This window comes from Quercus suber, unplaced genomic scaffold (assembly GCF_002906115.3).
Source record: "Quercus suber isolate HL8 unplaced genomic scaffold, Cork oak 2.0 scaffold_472, whole genome shotgun sequence".
Lineage (NCBI taxonomy): Eukaryota > Viridiplantae > Streptophyta > Magnoliopsida > Fagales > Fagaceae > Quercus > Quercus suber.
Genome location: NW_027069923.1, coordinates 555,937 through 579,122, shown reverse-complemented (window position 1 = coordinate 579,122; position 23,186 = coordinate 555,937). Strand labels below are relative to the sequence as shown.

At 33.1% G+C, this 23,186-nt stretch overlaps 1 protein-coding gene across 1 annotated transcript; it reads right to left on the bottom strand.

The window, feature by feature from the left end:
• Positions 1–831: 831 nt before the first annotated feature.
• LOC136062981 (thaumatin-like protein 1) lies at positions 832–2,269 on the bottom strand. The gene is made up of 2 exons (XM_065762775.1): positions 2,121–2,269; positions 832–1,669 (listed from the first exon to the last, which is right to left on the bottom strand). Exons 1-2 carry the CDS (start codon positions 2,173–2,175, stop codon positions 990–992), a joined length of 735 nt encoding a protein of 244 aa, XP_065618847.1. The 5' UTR covers positions 2,176–2,269; the 3' UTR covers positions 832–989.
• Between the last annotated feature and the right edge of the window lie 20,917 nt (positions 2,270–23,186).

The following is a 23,186-nucleotide window of genomic DNA, read 5'->3' as shown; positions in this document are numbered from 1 at the left end:
GTGCCCTTGCTGATACCACATTTGAGCTCCTTTGGCTAAGATGGCTTCTCAAAGACTTAGATGTGTTTACATCCTCTGCTACTCCTCTTTATTGTGACAACCAAAGTGCTATTCATATTGCTTACAATGATGTTTTCCATGAACGGACTAAGCACATCGAGATCGATTGTCATTTTATCCGTTTTCATATTGTCCATGGTACTCTCAAGCTGATCTCAGTATTCTCTAAAGATCAACTTGCAGATATTTTCGCCAAGTCACATCTTAAAGGACGCCTTCGTACTTTGGTTGACAACTTCAAGCTGGTCTCACATCCACCTTGAGTTTGAAGGGGGCTGTTAATGTGTATAATATATTGTGGGCTTTAGGTCCAATTAGGTTACTTGTATAGCACACATATTTACTTATATTACACACATATTTACTTGTACTACATACATATGCCTCCTATATAAAGGTACCTATGTACATTCTTTCATTATGAAATACAATACAATTACATTCAATATTTCTAACAATGTACAATAAGGAGCATGCAATGATGAATGTCCATCTGGTAAATGTTAAAATGGGAGTTAGAAGGGCGAACAACGTAAATGTAAGGATGCAAGAAATCTCCCGTGGGATCGTGATACAAGGCCAACCCAGTTTGTTAGTATAGTATTACACAAGGATCCCGGACCTTAATTTTTATTGTTTGTTTGTTTGTTTTTTTTACACCCACTCTTACTGCATCACTGCTCATTAATTTGCTCCTGATATATATTAAGCATAACAGCTTAGACCATGGCTGTTAAAGCTTCACACTATTTTAAATGTCTCGGTACAACATGAAAAAGGAAGTGATATTCTTTTACAGTATCCACTTGTTTTGTATTATTCAAAAAATTATTTCCTTGACACATACATACATGTGCCTTAGTACATGAAACTTATCAGCTTCTTATTACTAGTTAGAGTGAAGGGAACACATCATTCCTCTTCTTAATTCATGGACAGAAAGTGATAACATAGTTGGGTGCACCGGAGCAAGTAAATGTGCTGTTCTGGTCATCATAAGCATAGCTATAAGCTTGAGGGCATTGGTTCTCAAAGATCCGAGAATAGTCTGTGGGTGGACATGTTTCTGGGGTGTTATTTGCACCAGTGCAACAATACTGTGGTTGATTGAAAGCAGTACAAGCACTCTTGCAAGCAATAACGCTTCCATCAGACCCTTTCACTTGCAGCTCTGCTGGGCAAGCTGCATTCACATTGGCCGGACAGCTTGAGGCCTTGCATTCACCAGTTCCACCTTGTGTGGCTACTGAAACAGGCAAGTTGAACCCATCTACAAGGCTAACATCATAAAAGTCCATTCCACCATTGGCGGCTATGTTGATTTCTACCAAAGAAGCTGGCGGAACTGCACCGTTACCATTGCATGAAACCTGACCAGAGCTACATTCTGCAGTAGCACAACTGAACTTTCCGGAGCTGTCTGTGGAGCATAGAGTTCGGGCCCAGAATCGGCCTTTCCATGGAGCTTGGACATCTATTGCTGAGGATGCTGTAGATGCTAACTCAAACCCGGTAGTTGATAATTGAGGTTTTTGATCTGAAGTTAAGGTTCCTGGCCATACGGTATATGGACAGTTGTTTGTGAAAGTTATTCTAGCAGAGTGAGTACCTGCATGCAACATATATAAACCAAAATCCTTGTCATCATTTTGAAAATGAAAACAAAGCCTCTATTGTAAGCAGCAAATATATGTAGCAGATGCAACATTAATTCTAACGTGTAGATACACGTACGTATCATGATGATGCAAGGTTATAATTCAACGGGTTGCAATTATTTTTAATTATCAAAAGTAAGTAAATAAGACTCGTGATGAAAAGAATGTGCATGAACTCTATTCCTTCGCGGGGTTTCATGACTTTTATTGCGTAGCCCATGTGATGATGAATCATGAATGGGGCAAAAAAACCAGCATGATTTTTGATGTTTTCGATAAAATGAATCATCCCGAACAAGAATTTTATAACTATTTTGGGTGTATATCAAGTACTTCTAAAGGATGAGAGAGAGAGAGTTTTGGACGATGCAACGTAGGGTAGTGATTAGTGAGGAGGCATACCAGATAGGAAAAAGAAGGCCAAGGTAAGGCTGTAGAGTGCCAGGGTTTTCATCATTGTATAATATCGTTGCTTTAAATTGGTGGTATATAAGAACTAACAAGTATAATGAACTTGAATGTGGTATGGTGATAATAATTTGAAGAACTTGGTTGGGTATATATAGAAGCTTATACGTGGTTGCGGATATCAATGCGGTCCATGCGGGGAAAATAGGCTTGGATTTTTTTTTTTGTCATTTTCTTTGAGTGAAGGCTTGGACTTTTCAGTAGGAATGCTTATTGGCCTGGTGATCGTTAGAGTCTTTTATACGGCACCAAGGTCACTATTTCGTTGGAGAAACAAAAAGATCAAGGAACCTGGTATATTTAGAACAACGGGTTCTCTAGAATGACTGTAATAGTATTATGTTGAATAGACTTTTGTTTTGTGTTCAATTTAACAACGTGTGAGATTGAGACGAAGTAACCAGTCTATTTCACCCACGACTTAAGGTAGCGTCCATAGGTTTTCACTAGGGAAATTGAAGACAAACCTATGCAATCTGTAAGTCATGCCAACTCTAATTTATCTGATTTCAACGTGAATTTTTGCGCGTTGGTCGAACTTTCAACCCAGGCGGCTTGAGATGTTTTTGTGAGTTTTGCGGATGAATTTGGAGTGAAAAAAATATTCTTTCACATTTGTTCATAAAACACATAAAAGTAACTATGAAAAAAAGGCGGTGAAATAGTGGATGTGTAAGAACCAAAACCCTTTGGAGTTAACCAATTCGTTAGGCTTCTAATCCTAGCTCGGATCTAGTAGGTTCCTTTTTTAATTTCTTTTTCAGCAAAATTATCTTGTCATAATTCAAAGAGTAAAACTAAACCATCATATAGTTTTGATCAAAGCCTCTTTTAATACATCCACATTCTAGAATATAGTACATTTTCTAGTAATATTGTGGCATATTCTTTTCGTGAAAATCTATATACATATATAAACCTGAAACTTCTGAAACTCATAATTTTTCACATCAACATAATATTTTTTTTAAAATCATTATTATTATATTTTTTTTAAATAAAATTATATTTGTTTAGTCCAAACTTTTTTTTTTTTTGAGAAACTGTTTAGTCCAAATTTAACAATGAATGAAACTCTATTTCTTTAACAAGTCCAACTTAAACTCAAACTCATCATTATCATTTATTTTAAACACACACATCCTTTCCTCTTCCTTAAATCATGCACGTTTTCTATCTCAAAAAAAGAAAAAAAGAGATAAGCACATTTAAAGTTCTTGATAAAATACCATTTAGTTTGTTTTCTTGGTTAGAGAAGTTTGACTCAAAACTAATACTATGCTCTGGTTAGAGAGGTTTGGATCCAATAAAACTCTATAATCTATATTGCATCTAAATTCAAACCTATAAATATGTTACATCAATGCTTCAGATAAGAAAACATCATCTGAAGTAGAAAATAGAAGAGAGAATTTGAGAAGAGCATTGAGCTTTGACTGTGGGAGTATGTGATGGCAAGTCATCAATTATTATGTATATGGTAATTTGATTTATATATCTTTTGTTTTTTTTTTTTTGATTTAGATGGATTCACAAATCTGTATGTTTCAATTGATTCTTTGTTATTTATTCTTGAGGTTTGGATATCAATTATCAAGTACTAAATAATTAAAATTCAACAATAAAACTCATAGATAATAAATAATCAAGAGCTTATTGCTACAAACACTATGAGCTATGAGATCACAACTTCAATAATATTCTATATACTCAATAGCGGATTTAAAATCACTGTTGAAAGAACTGGGATTTGTCTCAACTTTTTCTTCTTCTTTATATATATATATTTATATATGTAAATGAAATTTTGGTCTCAAATTTAGCCATTTCTTTGTTTTGGATTACAGGTTTGGCTATATGGTGGATCTCACTAGCATTACATTGGTTCTTTAAAGAACAATTTAGGTATGTATCCCTTGCAAGCATACATGAACTTAAATTGTCTTTTAATATATGCATGCTTTATTATTCTCCAATAGTTTTCCCGTGCATTGCACAGGTTAGCGACTACTTTTCTAGTAATATTGAGGCATATTCTTTTTATGAAAAAAATATTAAAGAACAACACACTTTTGTGGATAGAGAAGTGACTAGTGAGCAAGGAGTCTAACTTCTTTCGGTTTTCATACTCAAGGGTCTGTATCTTCAAGATTTTAAGAGATGGACCACATGGTAATAATAATAATAATAACGGATTTGGCTTGAATCTAGTGTCCTATGCGTTGAACATGATAGGATGCTAACATGAGTCCCAAATTTACCATATCCCAATCCTCTTACTATAGCATATTTAATATTTGGCACACTAAACACCAAAAACCCTCTCACATCATATGTTTTAAATGCTAAAAGTTTTAGTATTGATTAAGAGTACAATTCTAATAATAGAACTGTATTGATGGAAATGCTAAACCTTTAAATATTTTTTTATTCTACTTTTCTCTCTTCTCTCTCACCTGTCTGATTCACTCTTAGCCTCTCCACTCTATTTTTATAAAATCATCCTCTCCTTTCACTCTCACCTCTGATCTTGCCGCCAATCTCTCCTTTAATCTCGTCACCTCGCATGCTGCTGATCTCACTCTTAGACGTCACCGCCGATCTTGTCAGACAGCTCTCAACAACCTTGGCTAACTACACTTCACCCAATTGTCATCGATCCTGGCCAGCCTCCTCTCCCTAAGCCATCCCTCTCTCTCTCGCGCGCGTGAGTGCACAATGGTTGTGGTGTTTTTTTTTTTTTTTTTTGGTGGTCACGGTGGGCTGATATTAGTTTTGGTTTTTTTTTTTTTTTTTTTTTTTGGGCACTGCAATGGGCTGATATTAGTGGCCAATGGTTGATTTTGTGTGGTGGCGGGTTGTGGTGGGGTGTGCTGTGGGCGATGAGGAATTTTGTTTTTATTTATTTATATATTATATTGTAGGAGATTTTAAGGTTATTTTAATGTATTGTATATATTATTTTATTGTGTTGATCGGAAAAATATAATATCTAATTTAGGATGTATTGTAAAGTGATATATGTTAAACTAGCATTTGGCATGGCACTGTTGATGCTAATATATTGCTCTTTTATTTGGGTTAGAAGAACAAGTAATGTTGCTACCCATATTGCAACTAAGAGCATTCACAACAAGGGTGTTGAATCCACTCAAAAGCTATTTTTAGCCTCTTAAACCACAAAAATCATACTTAATCAAAGATCGATGCCATATCTAAAAGAATTTGACATCTTGCTACAATGAACTCTCATAAATGAGAGCTCACTGTAGCAACTTACTATTATTTTTTAATGATTTTGTGGTGATTGGTTTTGATGGTTGGTTTTTGTGGTGATTGTTTTTTTATTTTTTTAATGAATTGTTTATATTATTATAAATGAAATGGTAAAAAATAAAAACTTTGATGTGGGCTGAATTGTAAAGTAAGTTGTTACAATTGATTAAGTAAGTTTTTGAGTTGCTAAATGCTATATTTTTTTTTTTATCCTTGATGTAAATGCTCTAAGCATGCCTTAGGTTCTAGCTTCTCTTTGTGTTTCAATAAGGATAATCTGCCAGCAGCCCTACCACTGTTTGTAAGGCAGACATCCCCTCTGCTCATTCTGATTCCTTTTTGTTATATGAAATTGAAGCTTATAATTGAGGAGATTTCGAGGATACTCTTATTTGTGAATTCTCTATTCTACCAAGGTTAGGTGGGAAAGCACCAATGTTGGAACAATCAGAGCTTCGCTCTGCGTACCCCTCACCTCATTGTTGATCAAGTGGTGCATGTTTAATATTGTTAGATTAGATGGAATCAGTCCCTTTTTTTTCTTCTTAATTTTTAATTTTTATATAATTGATGTGATGGTGCAAAACTCTCTGGCATGTTGCCTTTTAAAGTAGTGGACAAATTCATTTCTTTGTTCTTGGATACGACTCTTCAATACAAGTGTCCTTTATTGTGTATGCACATGTTTCAGTTATCTTGTATCAATTTCAAAACTATAAAAGATTGAATGAGAAGAAATAAGGGACATACATACACCCCTATTAATACATACAAAATAATTATTTTTCGGGTTGTACTCTTCAGAATCTACAGTTTAACTTTCAACTCTTTTTCTTCTTGAAGACCAGAAGAACTTAACCCAAATGACACAAATACATGAAAAATTGTTGTAATTAGAAACTTTGGCACGAAATCTGCCAACAATAAATATGATCTAATGATGCCTACAAAAATATATTTTCCCATATTGCAATTAATAAATTTGGATTTAGAATAGGTGTTTTCAACCCAACCATATATTTTCTTATTATGTAAGTGCACAAAAAAGAATCAAAGTGGATCAAAATAGACCGAATTGGACTAAATGGAACAAAGTGGACCGAATAGGACCAAAGGGGACCAAATAGGACACCGAATTGGACTAAAGTAGACTGAATAAGAACGAATGAACAGATTAGGACCAAAGTGGACATAATGGACCGAATAGGACCAATGTGAAATGAAAAGGCTGAAGTGAACAGAATGGAACAAATAGAACCAATGTTGACCAAATAAAATCAAAGTGGACAAATGGACCGAATGGCCCAAATAGGACTGAGGTGAACCAAAATGGAAAGAATGAATCAAATAGGATCAAAGTGGACCGAGTAGGACCGAAGTGTAACAATGGAACAAAATGGACAAAATAGGACGAATGTGGACTAAATAAGGCCAATACTGACTGAATGGACCGAATAGGACCAAAGTGCACTAAATGAGACTGAATGAATCGAATATAATTTTAGTGGATAGAGTGGACCAAATAAAATCAATGTGGACTGAAATAGAATTTTGAATATTTATTATTTTTATAGTATTTTTAGGGCTCATATTTCTAATTTCTAATAGCTATTTTCTTTGTATTTTTTAACTCAAAACTAAAGAGTTTTGCCTAAATATAATGAATTTTCATAATTTTTAACCCAAAAATTAAGGAAAAAAAATAAGTTTTAAGCTAAACTTGAAAAAGGACTAAAGGGGATTGAAATTGACCAAGTGTACCAAATTGGACTGAAATGCAACTAATTAGATTGAATAGAAATTATTTACTTTTTAGGGAGAATAAATTATCTTCAAAAAAAATTTAGAGAAAAAATTAATATACATTATATTACAATACAATTTTTTATTTATTTATTCAAATAGTGTAAATTAAAGGCACTATCATTCGTTGAAGCGCTATTTATAGGGGTGGGTCAATGGGTTGTATGGTTTAAATTTCCCTCCTTTTCATCCCTCTAGAAGTTTTTTAACTTGTTTTAATGCTCATGCACGTTACTGAGTTTTTGAGTTGATAAGAATTGCCAAAATTCGAATTTGATAGGATGCTAGACACAATTGACCCTAGTGTCCTAGGCAATCTCCAATTTTGTTGTTTGCGCAATCTTAGCTTGATTTTATAATTTTTTTTAAGGATAATTACAAGCTTAAAAGCCACTTTTTAGCAACTTACTAATCAGATTATTATCTTTACTAGACTCATTGCACACACTTTGTGCGTGCAATAATGCTTTTTTTTTTTTTAGTGTTATAATGTTTAATCTTGTTTTAATGCTCATGCACGTTACTGAGTTTTTGAGTTGATAAGAATTGCCAAAATTCGAATTTGATAGGATGCTAGACACAATTGACCCTAGTGTCCTAGGCAATCTCCAATTTTGTTGTTTGCGCAATCTTAGCTTGATTTTATAATTTTTTTTAAGGATAATTACAAGCTTAAAAGCCACTTTTTAGCAACTTACTAATCAGATTATTATCTTTACTAGACTCATTGCACACACTTTGTGCGTGCAATAATGCTTTTTTTTTTTTAGTGTTATAATGTTTAAAAGTTGTATATAAATAATTGTGTATTCATTTTTTTAATGTTTAAAAATGAGATAAAGAAACGTAAAAAGCTGAAATTTAATAGGATATTTGAATTTATTGATTAGCATAAGAATTGTGATAAGTAAAAAAATTTGAATTTAAACAAAAGAAATATGATATACATTAGTGTAGATGGTGGAGATTTGTGATAACTGTATAAAATTTGGATAACAAAAATTTTGAAATGTTTTAAAGAATTTTTTTTAAAAAAAATATATAGAAATTTCGGGAAAATTATGATTAGTTTTTACGTGAGGTAGTGAGTTTTCTTTTTTGATGAAGTAATTTTGTATTTTTTTTATAAAGATAATTAAAGTATTTGAATACAAATAGATAACAAATACACATTGGAATCAGACATTTGAATACAAATGAATGGTGAGAATATTGATTTTTTCCCCTTTTTATACGTGAGATAGTATTACTCTTTTAAAAATTTTGGAAGAAGTAATTTTGTATTTTTTTTTTTATAAAGATAATTGAAGTATTTGAATTTAAATAGATAAAAAATACATATAATTATAGATAGGAATAAGTCATTTGAATACAAATGGATGGTGAGAATAACAGTTTTTTTTTTTTTTTTAATCCTATTGTACATGAGATAGCATTATTGTTTTAACATTTTTTGCTTTTTTGTAGGAAAAGAAATTAAACTAAAGGATACGATATTTCAGAATTTGTATGAGTGTATTTTGGTACACCAAAAATTGAAGACGAAACAGGGGAATCCGCTTATTAATAATATAGATGATTTTTAATTTTTAATTTAAAATAAGCCAAATTAAAGATTATATGATTTTATGATAATTTTTAATTTCTTTCTTTGTCTGAAAACAAACCATGAGATTTTGACATGAACAAAGTTTCTCTTCAAACTAATTTAGAGAGAAACTCTTTAAAATCCTCATATATCTTTATATTGTCTGTAAATTTTGAAAATCTAATTATTAGATTACATGTTCTTATTAAATCATTCACGCTTACAAAATTTCAACAAAATTGTGTGTGTGTGTGTGTGTGTGTGTATATATATATATAAAAGAAATTTGATGAGTTTCTCTTTAAACTAGTTTAGAAAAAAAAAACATTGGTCTTTTGATATGCAACTAATTTCAATTAATTCAATTAAAGATAACCTTTCATGCGATCAATAGTATACACTATGAAGATATCCTTGCTTTGAGGGTAAGTCATCCGGTAAAAGTTAAAGGGGAATTAGAAGGGTGCACATATATAGTAAATGTAAGGATGACAGAAGCCTCCTGTGAGGATATTAATTTGTTTCGTTTTATTCAAATATTTATTTCATTGACACAAACATACATGTGCCTTAGTACATGAAACTTATCAGCTTCTTATTACTATTTAAAGAGAAGGGAACGCATAATTCCACTCCCTAATTTATGGACAGAAAGTGATGACGTAGTTGGGTGCACCAGAGCAAGTAAATGTGCTGTTCTGATCATCATAAGCATAGCTATAAGCTTGAGGACATTGCTGCTCAAAGATCTGAGAGTAGCTTGTGGGTGGACATGATCTTCTTCTTCTTTGTTATTATTATTATTATTATTATTATTATTTTTTCGTTGAGAGCAAGCTTGACTTTTCATTGCGATTGTATCATTATTTGTTACGTAGGAGAAGCATGTAGCTGAGGAACTTGGTATATTTTACAAAAGCGGGTTGTCTAGAATGGCTAATAGCCTAAGTGTCATGTTCAATAGACTTTTGTTTTGTATTCAATTTAACAACGTGTGAGGTTGAGACGCACTAATGGTAGTCTAGTTCTCCCATAACTTAAGGTTACGTGCATAGATTTTTTACTAGGGAAATTGAAGACAATTCCATATGCGACTTGTAATTTAAGTTATGCCATTACTAATTTGTCTGATTTCAACATGACTCTCTGTGCACGGTTTGAACTTTGAACCCGGGGCGGCTGGAAATGTTTATGAGAGTTCTGCAGATGATTTCAACAGTAAAACTTTTTTGTTGTTCATATATTGAATAACTATAAATTGATAATGTAATCTTAAATTTCAAATGACATAATACCCTATAAGACCTATACATTGTTAGACATAAGAAATAAATTTATAACCGCGACTTTTTCAATCTTTAATGTTGTACTTATTAAAGAGTTTTTAACGAAGAACATTGTGAACGTTGATATGGTGGTTAATTGTAACTATGATTCTTATGACTCCCACTCTAATGTTAACAAAAAAAGCACCATTTCTATTAGCTTTACACACCAGTCCCTGGAAGGAAGAGGTCAGGGTTTGAGGGCTTCTTCTAATTGAGATTGAGAGGAAATGATCAAAAGAATTGTATAGTTGAGATGTTAATCTAATTTTGGAACAATCCTCGATAGTCTACCACGGATTACATTATGCAAGCCAAATATTGAGCGCCTAGCTATAATCTATATCATCTCCAGCATCGGCACCAGATTTTTATATAAACCAACCCGTACTGGCCCGATCATGTTGGGCTAGAATCATAGAATGGCATCGCTTGGCTTTAATTTTCTCGTAGGTTGCCTAACAAACCCTCTCTCCAAGTTCAGTAGACCCGTCATTTGCAATTTGGGCAGAAGGTCTGATTCTCACTCTAAAAAAGTTTTGATCGAGACTCTAAAGCAATACACTGACGGAACTGGGCCCATATTAATGGGAACATCAGTCAAGCCACGTTACGTATAACGTAATGAGTAATGTTGTTACACGCATTGTTATAAACCAATTTTTTGAACTGAAATCGTGTTTTTAAAACATGCTTTCAGTTTAAACAGTGTGTTTAACAAGGTGTGTATAACAATTTTTACTCTAATCTAATTTGAAAATTCTTTTCTGCTTGGGGTAAATTAACCTAGACCTAGCAAATGTATTGGACCAATAGATTTCAGGTTCACCCGACTCGAGTTTTAGTGAGAAACAAGTTGTCCTAAATAGATTGCAAAACTTATAAATCTTAACTGGTCTTTGTACGATCTTGTCAATTCGATATGCCACGTATTTTTTCACATACAAAAAATGATATAAAAATATAAATGAAACTTGATAATATTGCCTTTGCTCTTTTTCAAAATAAAAAAAAAACATTGGTCTTTTGATATGCAACTAATTTCAATTAATTCAATTAAAGATAACCTTTCATGCGATCAATAGTATACACTATGAAGATATCCTTGCTTTGAGGGTAAGTCATCCGGTAAAAGTTAAAGGGGAATTAGAAGGGTGCACATATATAGTAAATGTAAGGATGACAGAAGCCTCCTGTGAGGATATTAATTTGTTTCGTTTTATTCAAATATTTATTTCATTGACACAAACATACATGTGCCTTAGTACATGAAACTTATCAGCTTCTTATTACTATTTAAAGAGAAGGGAACGCATAATTCCACTCCCTAATTTATGGACAGAAAGTGATGACGTAGTTGGGTGCACCAGAGCAAGTAAATGTGCTGTTCTGATCATCATAAGCATAGCTATAAGCTTGAGGACATTGCTGCTCAAAGATCTGAGAGTAGCTTGTGGGTGGACATGATCTTCTTCTTCTTTGTTATTATTATTATTATTATTATTATTATTTTTTCGTTGAGAGCAAGCTTGACTTTTCATTGCGATTGTATCATTATTTGTTACGTAGGAGAAGCATGTAGCTGAGGAACTTGGTATATTTTACAAAAGCGGGTTGTCTAGAATGGCTAATAGCCTAAGTGTCATGTTCAATAGACTTTTGTTTTGTATTCAATTTAACAACGTGTGAGGTTGAGACGCACTAATGGTAGTCTAGTTCTCCCATAACTTAAGGTTACGTGCATAGATTTTTTACTAGGGAAATTGAAGACAATTCCATATGCGACTTGTAATTTAAGTTATGCCATTACTAATTTGTCTGATTTCAACATGACTCTCTGTGCACGGTTTGAACTTTGAACCCGGGGCGGCTGGAAATGTTTATGAGAGTTCTGCAGATGATTTCAGCAGTAAAACTTTTTTGTTGTTCATATATTGAATAACTATAAATTGATAATGTAATCTTAAATTTCAAATGACATAATACCCTATAAGACCTATACATTGTTAGACATAAGAAATAAATTCATAACCGTGACTTTTTCAATCTTTAATGCTGTACTTATTAAAGAGTTTTTAACGAAGAACATTGTAAACGTTGATATGGTGGTTAATTGTAACTATGATTCTCATGACTCCCACTCTAATGTTAACAAAAAAAAGCACCATTTCTATTAGCTTTACACCAGTCCCTGGAAGGAAGAGGTCAGGGTTTGAGGGCTTCTTCTAATTGAGATTGAGAGGAAATGATCAAAAGAATTGTATAGTAGAGATGTTAATCTAATTTTGGAACAATCCTCGATAGTCTACCACGGATTACATTATGCAAGCCAAATATTGAGCGCCTAGCTATAATCTATATCATCTCCAGCGTCGGCATCAGATTTTTATATAAACCAACCCGTACTGGCCCGATCATGTTGGGCTAAAATCATAGAATGGTATCGCTTGGCTTTAATTTTCTCCTAGGTTGCCTAACAAACCCTCTCTCCAAGTCCAGCAGACCTCTCATTTGCAATTTGGGCAGAAGGTCTGGTTCTCACTCTAAAAAAGTTTTGACTGAGACTCTAAAGAAATACACTGACGGAACTGGGCCCATATAAATGGGAACATCAGTCAAGCCTCATTACGTATAATGTAATGAGTAATGTTGTTACACACTGAAGAGGAAGAAAACCAGAGATGACGGATTCATTTAGGTGGACTTGACGGTGCAATGCAAATGAACCAATGATGAACGGATTGCATGTGAACGGACACCATGTGGATGGATCCAAGGTCCATGTGGCATCCAATGGATGATTATGTGGTCTCCAAGAAACTTTAAATGGAAACGACTTGCACCCCAAGATGAACCCTAGCCCATAGAATCCTAACATGAGCAGAATTCTAGCACAAAGAGGATTCTAAAAGATACACGCATCAGTAGAGATCATCTCCAAAAAGGAAAAGGGTTTGGGGCGCAAGTCAAGGAGTTAGGTTCTACTCTACTATAAAAACCCAAAGACTCTCAGAAAAAGGTACGCATAATTCACCCCAGTTCTGGTACTCTAGAGTTGTAAAAAAGTTTTCTGACTTAACTTTCGGAAGGTCTTTAGCCGGTACTACACCGGTACTCGCCTAGGGTTTTAGCTTTTTGATTGTGTAGGGATTGTTTCAAGTGATCAAGGACTGTGTAACTCACTGGTGATTTTCTCGGCTTCATCATACACATTACGTAATAAACCAATTTTTTGAATTTGAAATCGTATTTTCAAAACATAATTTCAATTTAAACAATGTGTTTAACAAGGTGTGTATAAAATTTTTTATCCTAATCTAATTTGAAAATTCTTTTCTGCTTGGGGTAAATTAACCTAGACCTAGTAAATGCATTGGACCAATAGATTTCAGGTTCACCTGACTCGAGTTTTAGTGAGAAACAAGTTGTCCAAGATAGATTACAAAACCTATGAATCTTAACTGGTCTTTATACGGTCTTGTCAATTCAACATGCCACGTATTTTTTTACATGCAAAAAATGATATAAAAATATAAATGAAACTTGATAATATTGCCTTTGCTCCCTTTAAAAAAATAAAATAAAATAAAAAGAACAATAAACAAAGATAATAAAAAATAAAAGTCAAAATAATACATAAATTCTTAAGTGTAATGTCCCAGTCAGTTAATAAAAAATAAATAAAAAGGGAGTAAGATCTTTTTTTTTTTGGGTTCTCATGTGCCCCACCTAACCCACTCCCCACCACTCATTTCAATCTACCTCACCCTCTCAATCCGCCATATCTCTCATTTTCTTCTTTTTCTTTTCTTTTCATTTAAACACACCCCTCTCCATCACTCTCATCCTCTCCACTTCACACCACCACCACCATTTTCACATAGTTTTTCGGCAAGATCACCGGAAAATTGTTATGAACCTATAAGCACCTTTACATCCTTTTTTTTTTCTTTTTTTTTGTGGGTTTTATATTTGCTTGAGGTTATATTTTTATCCAAGCTTTAATAATGATACCCATTGATTTATGAGCATTGAAAGTGATATTTATGTGTTTATATGTATGGTTTTGCATTGGTGGAATTATTTGATGAGTGGGATATAATTTGTGCTAATGATGCTACCTAAGGTTTATGTATGGTGGAAAATTTAGGGTTTTGAGTTATAACATTGATGGTTGTTAAATCTAATTTTTCCATTGCCATTGGGTTTATTTAGAGTAAGTTGAAGTTTTAAATTTCTTTCTTGAAGATATTTTGATTTTGCTTTCATAGGTCTCTTAATGATGTAGTGTAAATTTTATGGAAGCTAGTCATAATGTTGGAGATGATATTAAATGGGTTAACCTTATAAATTGGAGTTTATGTCTTGTGAACTAATTTGTTGAGAAACTTTGGAAGTGGAATATATTATTATCGATGAGGTTAAATATTAGGCTTGCCTAATTAAATGCTTATTTGGTAATTCCTAAATTGTAGCTAGATGCAATTTCAAGCTCTATGCTTATTATGATAGGTTTATTTGATATTGTTTAGGTTCTAGCTAATATCCTTGGAGCTTGGAGAATTAGGATTTTGCGGTTGTGAGGTAAATAGCTTTTTAATGAGATTTTTGAAAAATAAACATGTTACATAAATGTTGTTTTTGGGTTAGACATGCTTTTGGAAACTACCTATGAAAATTATATTTTTCTAAAAACTATCATGTCGTAACCTTAATATATGTATGATTTTATATGAAAATGCATCATATTTGGTATTGCATTTGGGGAAATGCATAAATTTGTTGATATGGAAAATGAGCATCTTTTATTTAATCTTTGATAAGGAAATCATGGATTTTATGGTATATTAGAAAATTTGAAGATGCTTATCTTGTCTTGTTATGTGGGAAATTGATAGAAAATCTCTGACAAGAATGAAGTTAAAAACCTTACAAACTTTGTAGAAATTAGATTATTTAAGGTTTTTCTAAAACTACCTAAATATAAACTATGTGTTTCAAAGTAATGTAACCTGTGAGCTTGTGTGGTTTTAACACCATGCCATGTGTGATTTCCCGGTGATTACCCGATTTGGTTTCGTAGTCTTTGTGACAATGGAATCAAATCCAGGTCAGTGCTTTTTCACTTTGGATGACGTGTTCTTCCCTGCTGCCATAGGGAGAAGAAGTTCCTTGATTGTGTGTAGGTGAGGCTACTGCCCATAGGACCAAGAGACTACATGCAAGAGAGGTCCTATTTGACGCGTTCTCTCTATTGCCCATGGAGGGAGAGAAACCCCTTGAGGGTATGGGTGAGACTGCTGTCTATGGGACCAAGAGTCTGCATATCAGAGAGGACAATATCATGCCAGTTGTGAATGGGTGGATTCCCTGACCGATCTATGTGGTAGTGTGGCATATTTGTGATAATTTACCTTATGTTAGATATTATGGCTTTGGAAATTATATTGTTGGTACTCACAAATTCTTGTCATTTACTTTGAGAAACTTTGTGTTTCATTATTAAATTATTCTTGTCACAACATATTATTATTATTCTTGAAAATGAAGCTTGCTTTTCCCCACTCCCACTAATTATGCTATTTACTAGGCTCTGTCTCATCCCATTATTTTATAAACTTTTCAGAGTAGGCAACAATCTTTTGAGACAGGTTTTTGGTGGCTAACAGTATAGTTAGACTAACTACTGATGGAGACTGAACTTTTGTAATGGAGATATTAGATAATGTATATCTTAGAATAGGATTGACTCATTTTTTTGTATATTATAGTGGTTGTGATGTTATTCCACTGATGGGACAAGCTGATAATATGTAATTATTGCTTAGAAGTTTAACTTACTTTGAGAGTATATTCAATGGAATTATTATGATAATTCTTGATGTTGGTACTTGATATGATTTATGTGGATTGAATTGTCAAAAAGGAAAATTTTACAGGTACATGAGACGTCTTTCTCATGCTTTGGACCCTTTGGGGTTTGGGGCATGACATTAAGTTTACACATTTACTAAACTAAAGCCTTCAAGCCTCGACTTCATTAAGAAAGAAGCTATGAATGTTTGTGAAAAGGAAAAAAAAAAAAAACTTGAAAGAGAATGGAATAAAGAAAATGGTAAGAAGTGAAAGTAAGAAACATGATTGTAGAGAGTTAGATGGCCAAAAGGGGGGGGGGGGGGGGGGCAAAAAAAAATTTACTTAGAAAGTAAAAAGGATTAAATTTTGTGACTAGGAAGTTGACCCAACCCAACACAACTCGACCTAACATTTCAACAGGTTGACTTGTTTTTTCACTGGTCTAAAAAATCTCTATCCATATTCATATTTTCCTTTCAATATGAGTCCAATTTTGTTTGTTTGGTTTAGACCATCTAGTATAAATAATGCCTAGCTATTCCCTTATAAAATAATTTTTTTTAATTGATATTATTCTAAAATAATTATTTAGTACTTTGAGAGTATAGTGATGCGATACTTCTTCATCTCACATAATAGTGAGTTCTATTAAATAAATTCATATTGGTTTACCATTCATGTGAGAAGATAGGGTACCGCGTCATGATACTCTGAAAATATCTAATGATTTTTTGTAAGCTAGTCAATCACCAAACTCGACTGTACTTTTTGAGAGACACTTTGATTAAGAGATTGCATAATCAAATATTTCAAAATTTTCATTCCATATTGTTCAATTTCAGTTGTTATTGCACTGTGTTAGGGCATATGTGTGTCACGTGTCAAGAACATATGTCATTCTTTTATGCAATTGGCTAATCCTTTGACAAAATGTACTCAACTTGTAATTGGGTAGTTCTGGATGTGTTTAATACTTCAAGAAATAAGGTTTCAAGATCAAGTGTTGAAGTCATCAAGTCTGTCCAAGAAACAAGCTAAAGAAGTGCTAAATCATTAAAACTCGACACCTGCTCGATAGCTGCTCGACAGCTTCTATCTGTCGAGGTTTATTAAAATTAGAATCTCTGATTTGATTTCTTGGGATTTGTAGATGTGTCTTTGGGCCTTCTTTTCTTCTAACCCTAGGCATATAAAAGAATTGTTTTAAGGGCCGTCAAAGTATTCATAAGTTGCACAACCATTGTGCAAACTCTGTTCAAGTAAATTGTGACTGGAGACAAAATTTTGCCCTAATTCATCTCTTTTGAAGAAGTTGCTGTGTATATGCACCTTTAGATTTTGTGACCAAGTATCTTCTTGATCTTCATCATGGATGAACTGAAGAACTTTGCAGCCAACAATTCTTTTTAGTTGGTGATTGAAGTCACGTACTGGGATCCGCGCAATTGGTTAGTCACGTACTTGGGAGCTGTGCATCAAAAATGGGAATTGTCACTACAGAACAAGTCCAATTGGGTATTAGGGTAAGGGTTCAACTGTAGGTTGGTAAAGTACTTGAGATTCCTTTACTTGTAACCACTTGTTGTGATAATTGTGGAGTTTCGAGAGTGGTGACTTGAAAATCAACCGGTGAGGTTTTTGCCGTCAGGTTTTTCTTCATTCGTAAACAAATCACCGTGTTATTTATTTTCCGTTGCATTATTAGTTTATTGGTGATTTGTTTGTGCTACCACGCGTTTGTATGTTAAATTGATTAATTAATAACTTGGTTAATTAATTTAATCACAAGGGGTCAATACGCTTGTGGCCTATCACATTGACAATCATTTCTTTATTTGGTTAAATTCTTCTTCTATTTAGGATCCATTTGCTTGACCGGAACTTTTTTTTATCCCTTTCATTTTCTAATGCGTTTTGGTATGGTGAAAAACACACTTGAGCAAAAACAGTTTTATTTGTTGTCAATAGGGGGAAAATTCCAAAAAAGAGGAAATTTTTTTTCAAAAAATTACAAACCAAATAAGCTACCACAGATACATTTAGTGATAACTTCTTTATCTTCACCCGTTCTCTCCACATATTGATTGTTGATCAAATATTGACCAACAATCAAATTTTTCCCTAATGACATTTCATGCTCATATCAGTCATTTCCCACCTATATTTTCACTTGGATTCCGAATTTGGGATATATTTGATTATTTTCCAGTTTAATGCTCTTGAATGACAAAAAAAAATCTTTCATTTAGGACATGTTTTCGTGAATAATTTTTTATATTATTATTTGTAATTACAAGAATAATTCATAATTTCATGCAAGCGAAATAACCAAACATATTTAGGACATGTTTTCAAGGTCACAATACGCAGGAAAATGACCCTTTAAATTTACTTTTCCCTAATAAAAAAAGTGTTAATTAAATTTTCTAGAGAATAAATTCAAAATGCAAATGATGTACAATAACGAGCATGCAATGATGAATGTCCATCTGGTAAATGTTAAAATGGGAGTTGGAAGGGCGAACAACATAAATGTATGGATGATAGAAACCTCATGTGGGATCGTGAATTCGTGATACAAGGCCAACCCAGTTTGTTAGTATAGTATTACACAAGGACTTTTTATTAATTGCTTGTTTTATTTTTTTACCCACTCTTACTGCATCATTGCTCATTAATTTGCTCCTAATATATATTAAGCTTATTGTCCATCTGGTAAATGTTAAAATGGGAGTTGGAAGGGCGAACAACATAAATGTATGGATGATAGAAACCTCATGTGGGATCGTGAATTCGTGATACAAGGCCAACCCAGTTTGTTAGTATAGTATTACACAAGGACTTTTTATTAATTGCTTGTTTTATTTTTTTACCCACTCTTACTGCATCATTGCTCATTAATTTGCTCCTAATATATATTAAGCTTAGCAGCTTAGACCCTGGCTGTTAAGGATTCAACTATTTTAAACAATGGTTGAGCTAGGATCTGACTTGAGGGGGGGAAATTACATTTGACATCACATTTATGCGCATGCACACACATGTATAGTATTTGAGATCAATTTGCAAAATAACAATTCATTCATGTGCATATTAAGCAATTAATATTTGAATACAAGAAAATTCAAAATAAAATAACATATTCATTATATTATTTATCTATTAAGGGTTTATTTACATAAAAAAAAATCATTTTGAAATTGTAATTATAAAAAATGTTATATCAGGAGGGTATTGGTTTTGGTTTAAAAACCATCATATTTATTAACCATTTATTTATATAATTTTTAAATGCATTTACTGTATATATAATATAGTAGAAGAAATGCATTTAAAAAGTCACCAAAGAAAGAGAGGAGAAAAATCGAACCATATTAGATTATAGGTTAGATATGTGTTATGGTATCATTTTTTTTTTTTTTAATTAATAGAATTGGGCTAATATAGGATGGGTTATTTTGAGATGGCATAAGTGGGCCATGCTCTCAATCCTCCCATGAAAGGAGCTGCTTGTATTGTGCAAAGGGTTTTATAGCTTTTCATATTAATAATAATTTTACATTTTTACCTAAAATACGTCTAGACTAGTTAGTAAATAAATATTAATAGATTTTTTGGGTTGGGTTAGGGGGTAAGTGCCCCCCTCGACCCCGCTGGCTTCACCCCTGATTTTAAATGTCTCAGTACAACATGAAAAAGCAAGTGAACGAGTATTCTTTTGTAGTATCCATTTGTTATGTATTATTCAAATAATTATTTCGTTGACACATACGGAGAAAATTGTTTTTTGCCCATTTCTGAAAAAAAATCCAGCATTTTGCCCTATTTATCAAACTAATTAGAGAAATGCCCCTCTTTTGAAAATCGAGTTTCTGAAAATCAAGTTAGGCCTTATAGCAGCGTTTTTAGGGACCCTATAGTGATGTTTTAAGGACCTATAGTGACATTTTATAACTCGATTTTCATAAGGTCGAGTTACATGCAATTTTTTTTTTCTTTTTTTTACCTATAACTCGATTTTATGAAAATCGAGTTACAAAACGTCACTATAGGTCCTTAAAACGTCACTATAGGGTCCCTAAAAACGCTGCTATAGGGCCTAACTCGATTTTCAGAAACTCGATTTTCAAAAGAGGGACATTTTCCTAATTAGTTTGAAAAATAGAGCAAAATACTGGATTTTTTTTTTCAAAAAAGGGCAAAAGGCAATTTTGTCCTGACACATACATACATGTGCCTTAGTACATGAAACTAATCAGCTTCTTATTACTATTTAGAGAGAAGGGAACGCATAATTCCTCTTCTTAATTCATGGACAGAAAGTGATAACATAGTTGGGTGCACCAGAGCAAGTAAATGTGCTATTCTGATCATCATAAGCATAACTATAAGCTTGAGGGCATTGGTTCTCAAAGATCTGAGAATAGTTTGTGGGTGGGCAAGTTTGTGGAGTGTTATTTGCACCAGTGCAACAATACAATTGTCATAATTCAAAGAGTAAAACTAAACAATCGATATAGTTGCGATGAAAGGCTTTTTTAATATATCCACATTCTAGAATATAGTACATTTTCTAGTAATGTTGTGGCATATTCTTTTCATGAAAAAAAATATTAAAGAACAACTCGCTTTCGTGGATAGAGAAGTGACTAGTGAGCAACGAGCCTAACTTCTTTCGGCTTTTATATTTGAGGGTCTGTTTCTTCAAGATTTTAAGAGATGGACTACATAATAATAATAATAATAATAACAACAACAACAACGGATTTCACTTGAATCTTGTGTCCTATGCATTGAACACGATAGGATGCTACCATGAGTCCGAAATTTGCCATATTCCAATCCTCTTATTATAGCATATTTGGTATTTGGCACACTAAACATCAAAAAAACCTCTTACATCATATGTTCTAAATACTAAAAGTTTTAGTATTGATTAAGAGTACAATTCTAATAATAGAATTGTATTGATAGAAATGCTAAACCTTTTAAGATTTTTTTTATTCTACTTTTCTCTCTCCTCTCTCTCACCCGTTTGATTCACTCTCTCAGTCTCTCTTTCTCTCTCATTCACTCTTAGCCTCTCCACTTTATTTTTATAGAATCATCCTCCCCTTTCACTCTTACCTCCAATCTCACCCTCCAATCTCTCCTTTACTCTCCTTTAATCTCGTCACCTTGCATGCTACCGATCTCACTCACAGACGTCGCTAACTACACTTCGCCCAGTTGTTATCAATCCTGCCCAGCCTCCTCTCTCTCTCTCTCTCCCTCGATCTCCCGATGGTTGTGTTTTTTTTTTTTTTTTTTTTGTGTGTTGTGACAATGGGCTCATATTGGCTATGGTGCTTTTTTGGGTGTTGCAATGGGCTGATTTAGTGGCCAGCAGTTGATTTACTATGGTGGGGTGTGTTGTGGGTGGTGAGGAATTTTGTATTTATTTGTTTATATATTATATTGTAGGAGATTTTTAAGGTTATGTTAATGTGTTGATCGGAAAAATATAATATCTAATATAGGATGTATTGTAAAGTGGCATTTTAAAATATATATATATATATATATATATATATGTGTGTGTGTGTGTGTGTGTGTGTGTGTGTGTGTGTGTGTGTGTGTGTGTGTGTGTGTTAAACTGGCATTTGGCATGCCACTGTTGATGCTAATGTATTGCTCTTTCATTTGGGTTAGAAGAACAGGTAATGTTACTACCTATATTGCAACTAAGAGCATTCACAAGAAGGGTCTCAAATCCACTCAAAAGCTATTTTTAGCATCTTAAACCACAAAAATCATACTTTATCAAAGATCGATGCCATCTCTAAAAGAATTTGACATCTTGCTACAATGAACTCCCATAAATGAGAGCTCACTGTAGCAACTTGCTATTGTTTTTTCATGATTTTGTGGTGATTGGTTTTTGTTGTGATTGTTTTTTATTATTTTAACGAGTTATTTATATTATTATAAATGAAAAGGTAAAAAATAGAAACTTTGATGTGGGTTGAATTGAAAAGTAAATTGTTAAAATTGATTAAGTAGGTTTTTGAGTTGCTAAATACTATATATTTTTTTATCCTTGATGTAAATGCTGTAAGCATGCCTTAGGTTCTGGCTTGTCTTTGTGTTTCAATAAGGATAATCTGCCAGCAGCCCTACCACTGTTTGTAAGGCAGACATCCCCTCTTCTCTTTCTGATTCCTTTTTGTTATATGAAATTGAAGCTTATAATTGTGGAGATTTCGAGGATACTGTTATTTGTGAACTCTCTATTCTACTAAGGTTATGTGGGAAAACACCAATGTTGGAACAATCAGAGCTTCACTCTGCGTACCCCTCACCTTATTGTTGATCAATTGGTGCATGTGTAATATTGTTAGATTAGCTGGAATTAGTTTTTTTTTTTTTTTCCTTAATTTTTAATTTTTATATAAGTGATGTGGTGGTGCAAAACTCTCTGGGATGTTGCCTTTTAAAGTAGTGGACAAATTCATTTCTTTGTTCTTGGATACGACTCCTCAATACAAGTGTCCTTTATTGTGTATGCACATGTTTCAGTTATCTTGTATCAATTTCAAAACTATAAAAGATTGAATGAGAAGAAATAAGGGACATACATACACCCCTACTAATACATACAAAATAATTATTTTTCGGGTTGTACTCTTCAGAATATACAGTTTAACTTTCAACTCTTTTTCTTATTGAAGACCAAAAGAACTTTAACCCAAACGACACAAATACACGAAAAATTGTTGCAATTAGAAACTTTGGCATGAAATCTGCCAACAATATATATGATCTAATGATGCTTACATAAATATATTTTCCCAAATTGCAATTAATAAATTTGGATTTAGAATAGGTGCTTTCAACCCAAACATATATTCTCTCATTATGTAAGTGCACAAAAAAGAATTGAAGTGGATCAAAATAGACTGAATTGAACCAAATGGAACAAAGTGGACTGAATAGGACCAAAGGGGACCAAATAGGACACCGAATAGGACCAAAGCAGACTAAATAAGAACAAATATTGAACAGATTAGGACCAAAGTGGACATAATGGACCGAATATGACCAATGTGAAATGAAAAGGCTGAAGTGAACTGAATTAACATAATAGAACCAATGTGGACCAAATAGAATCAA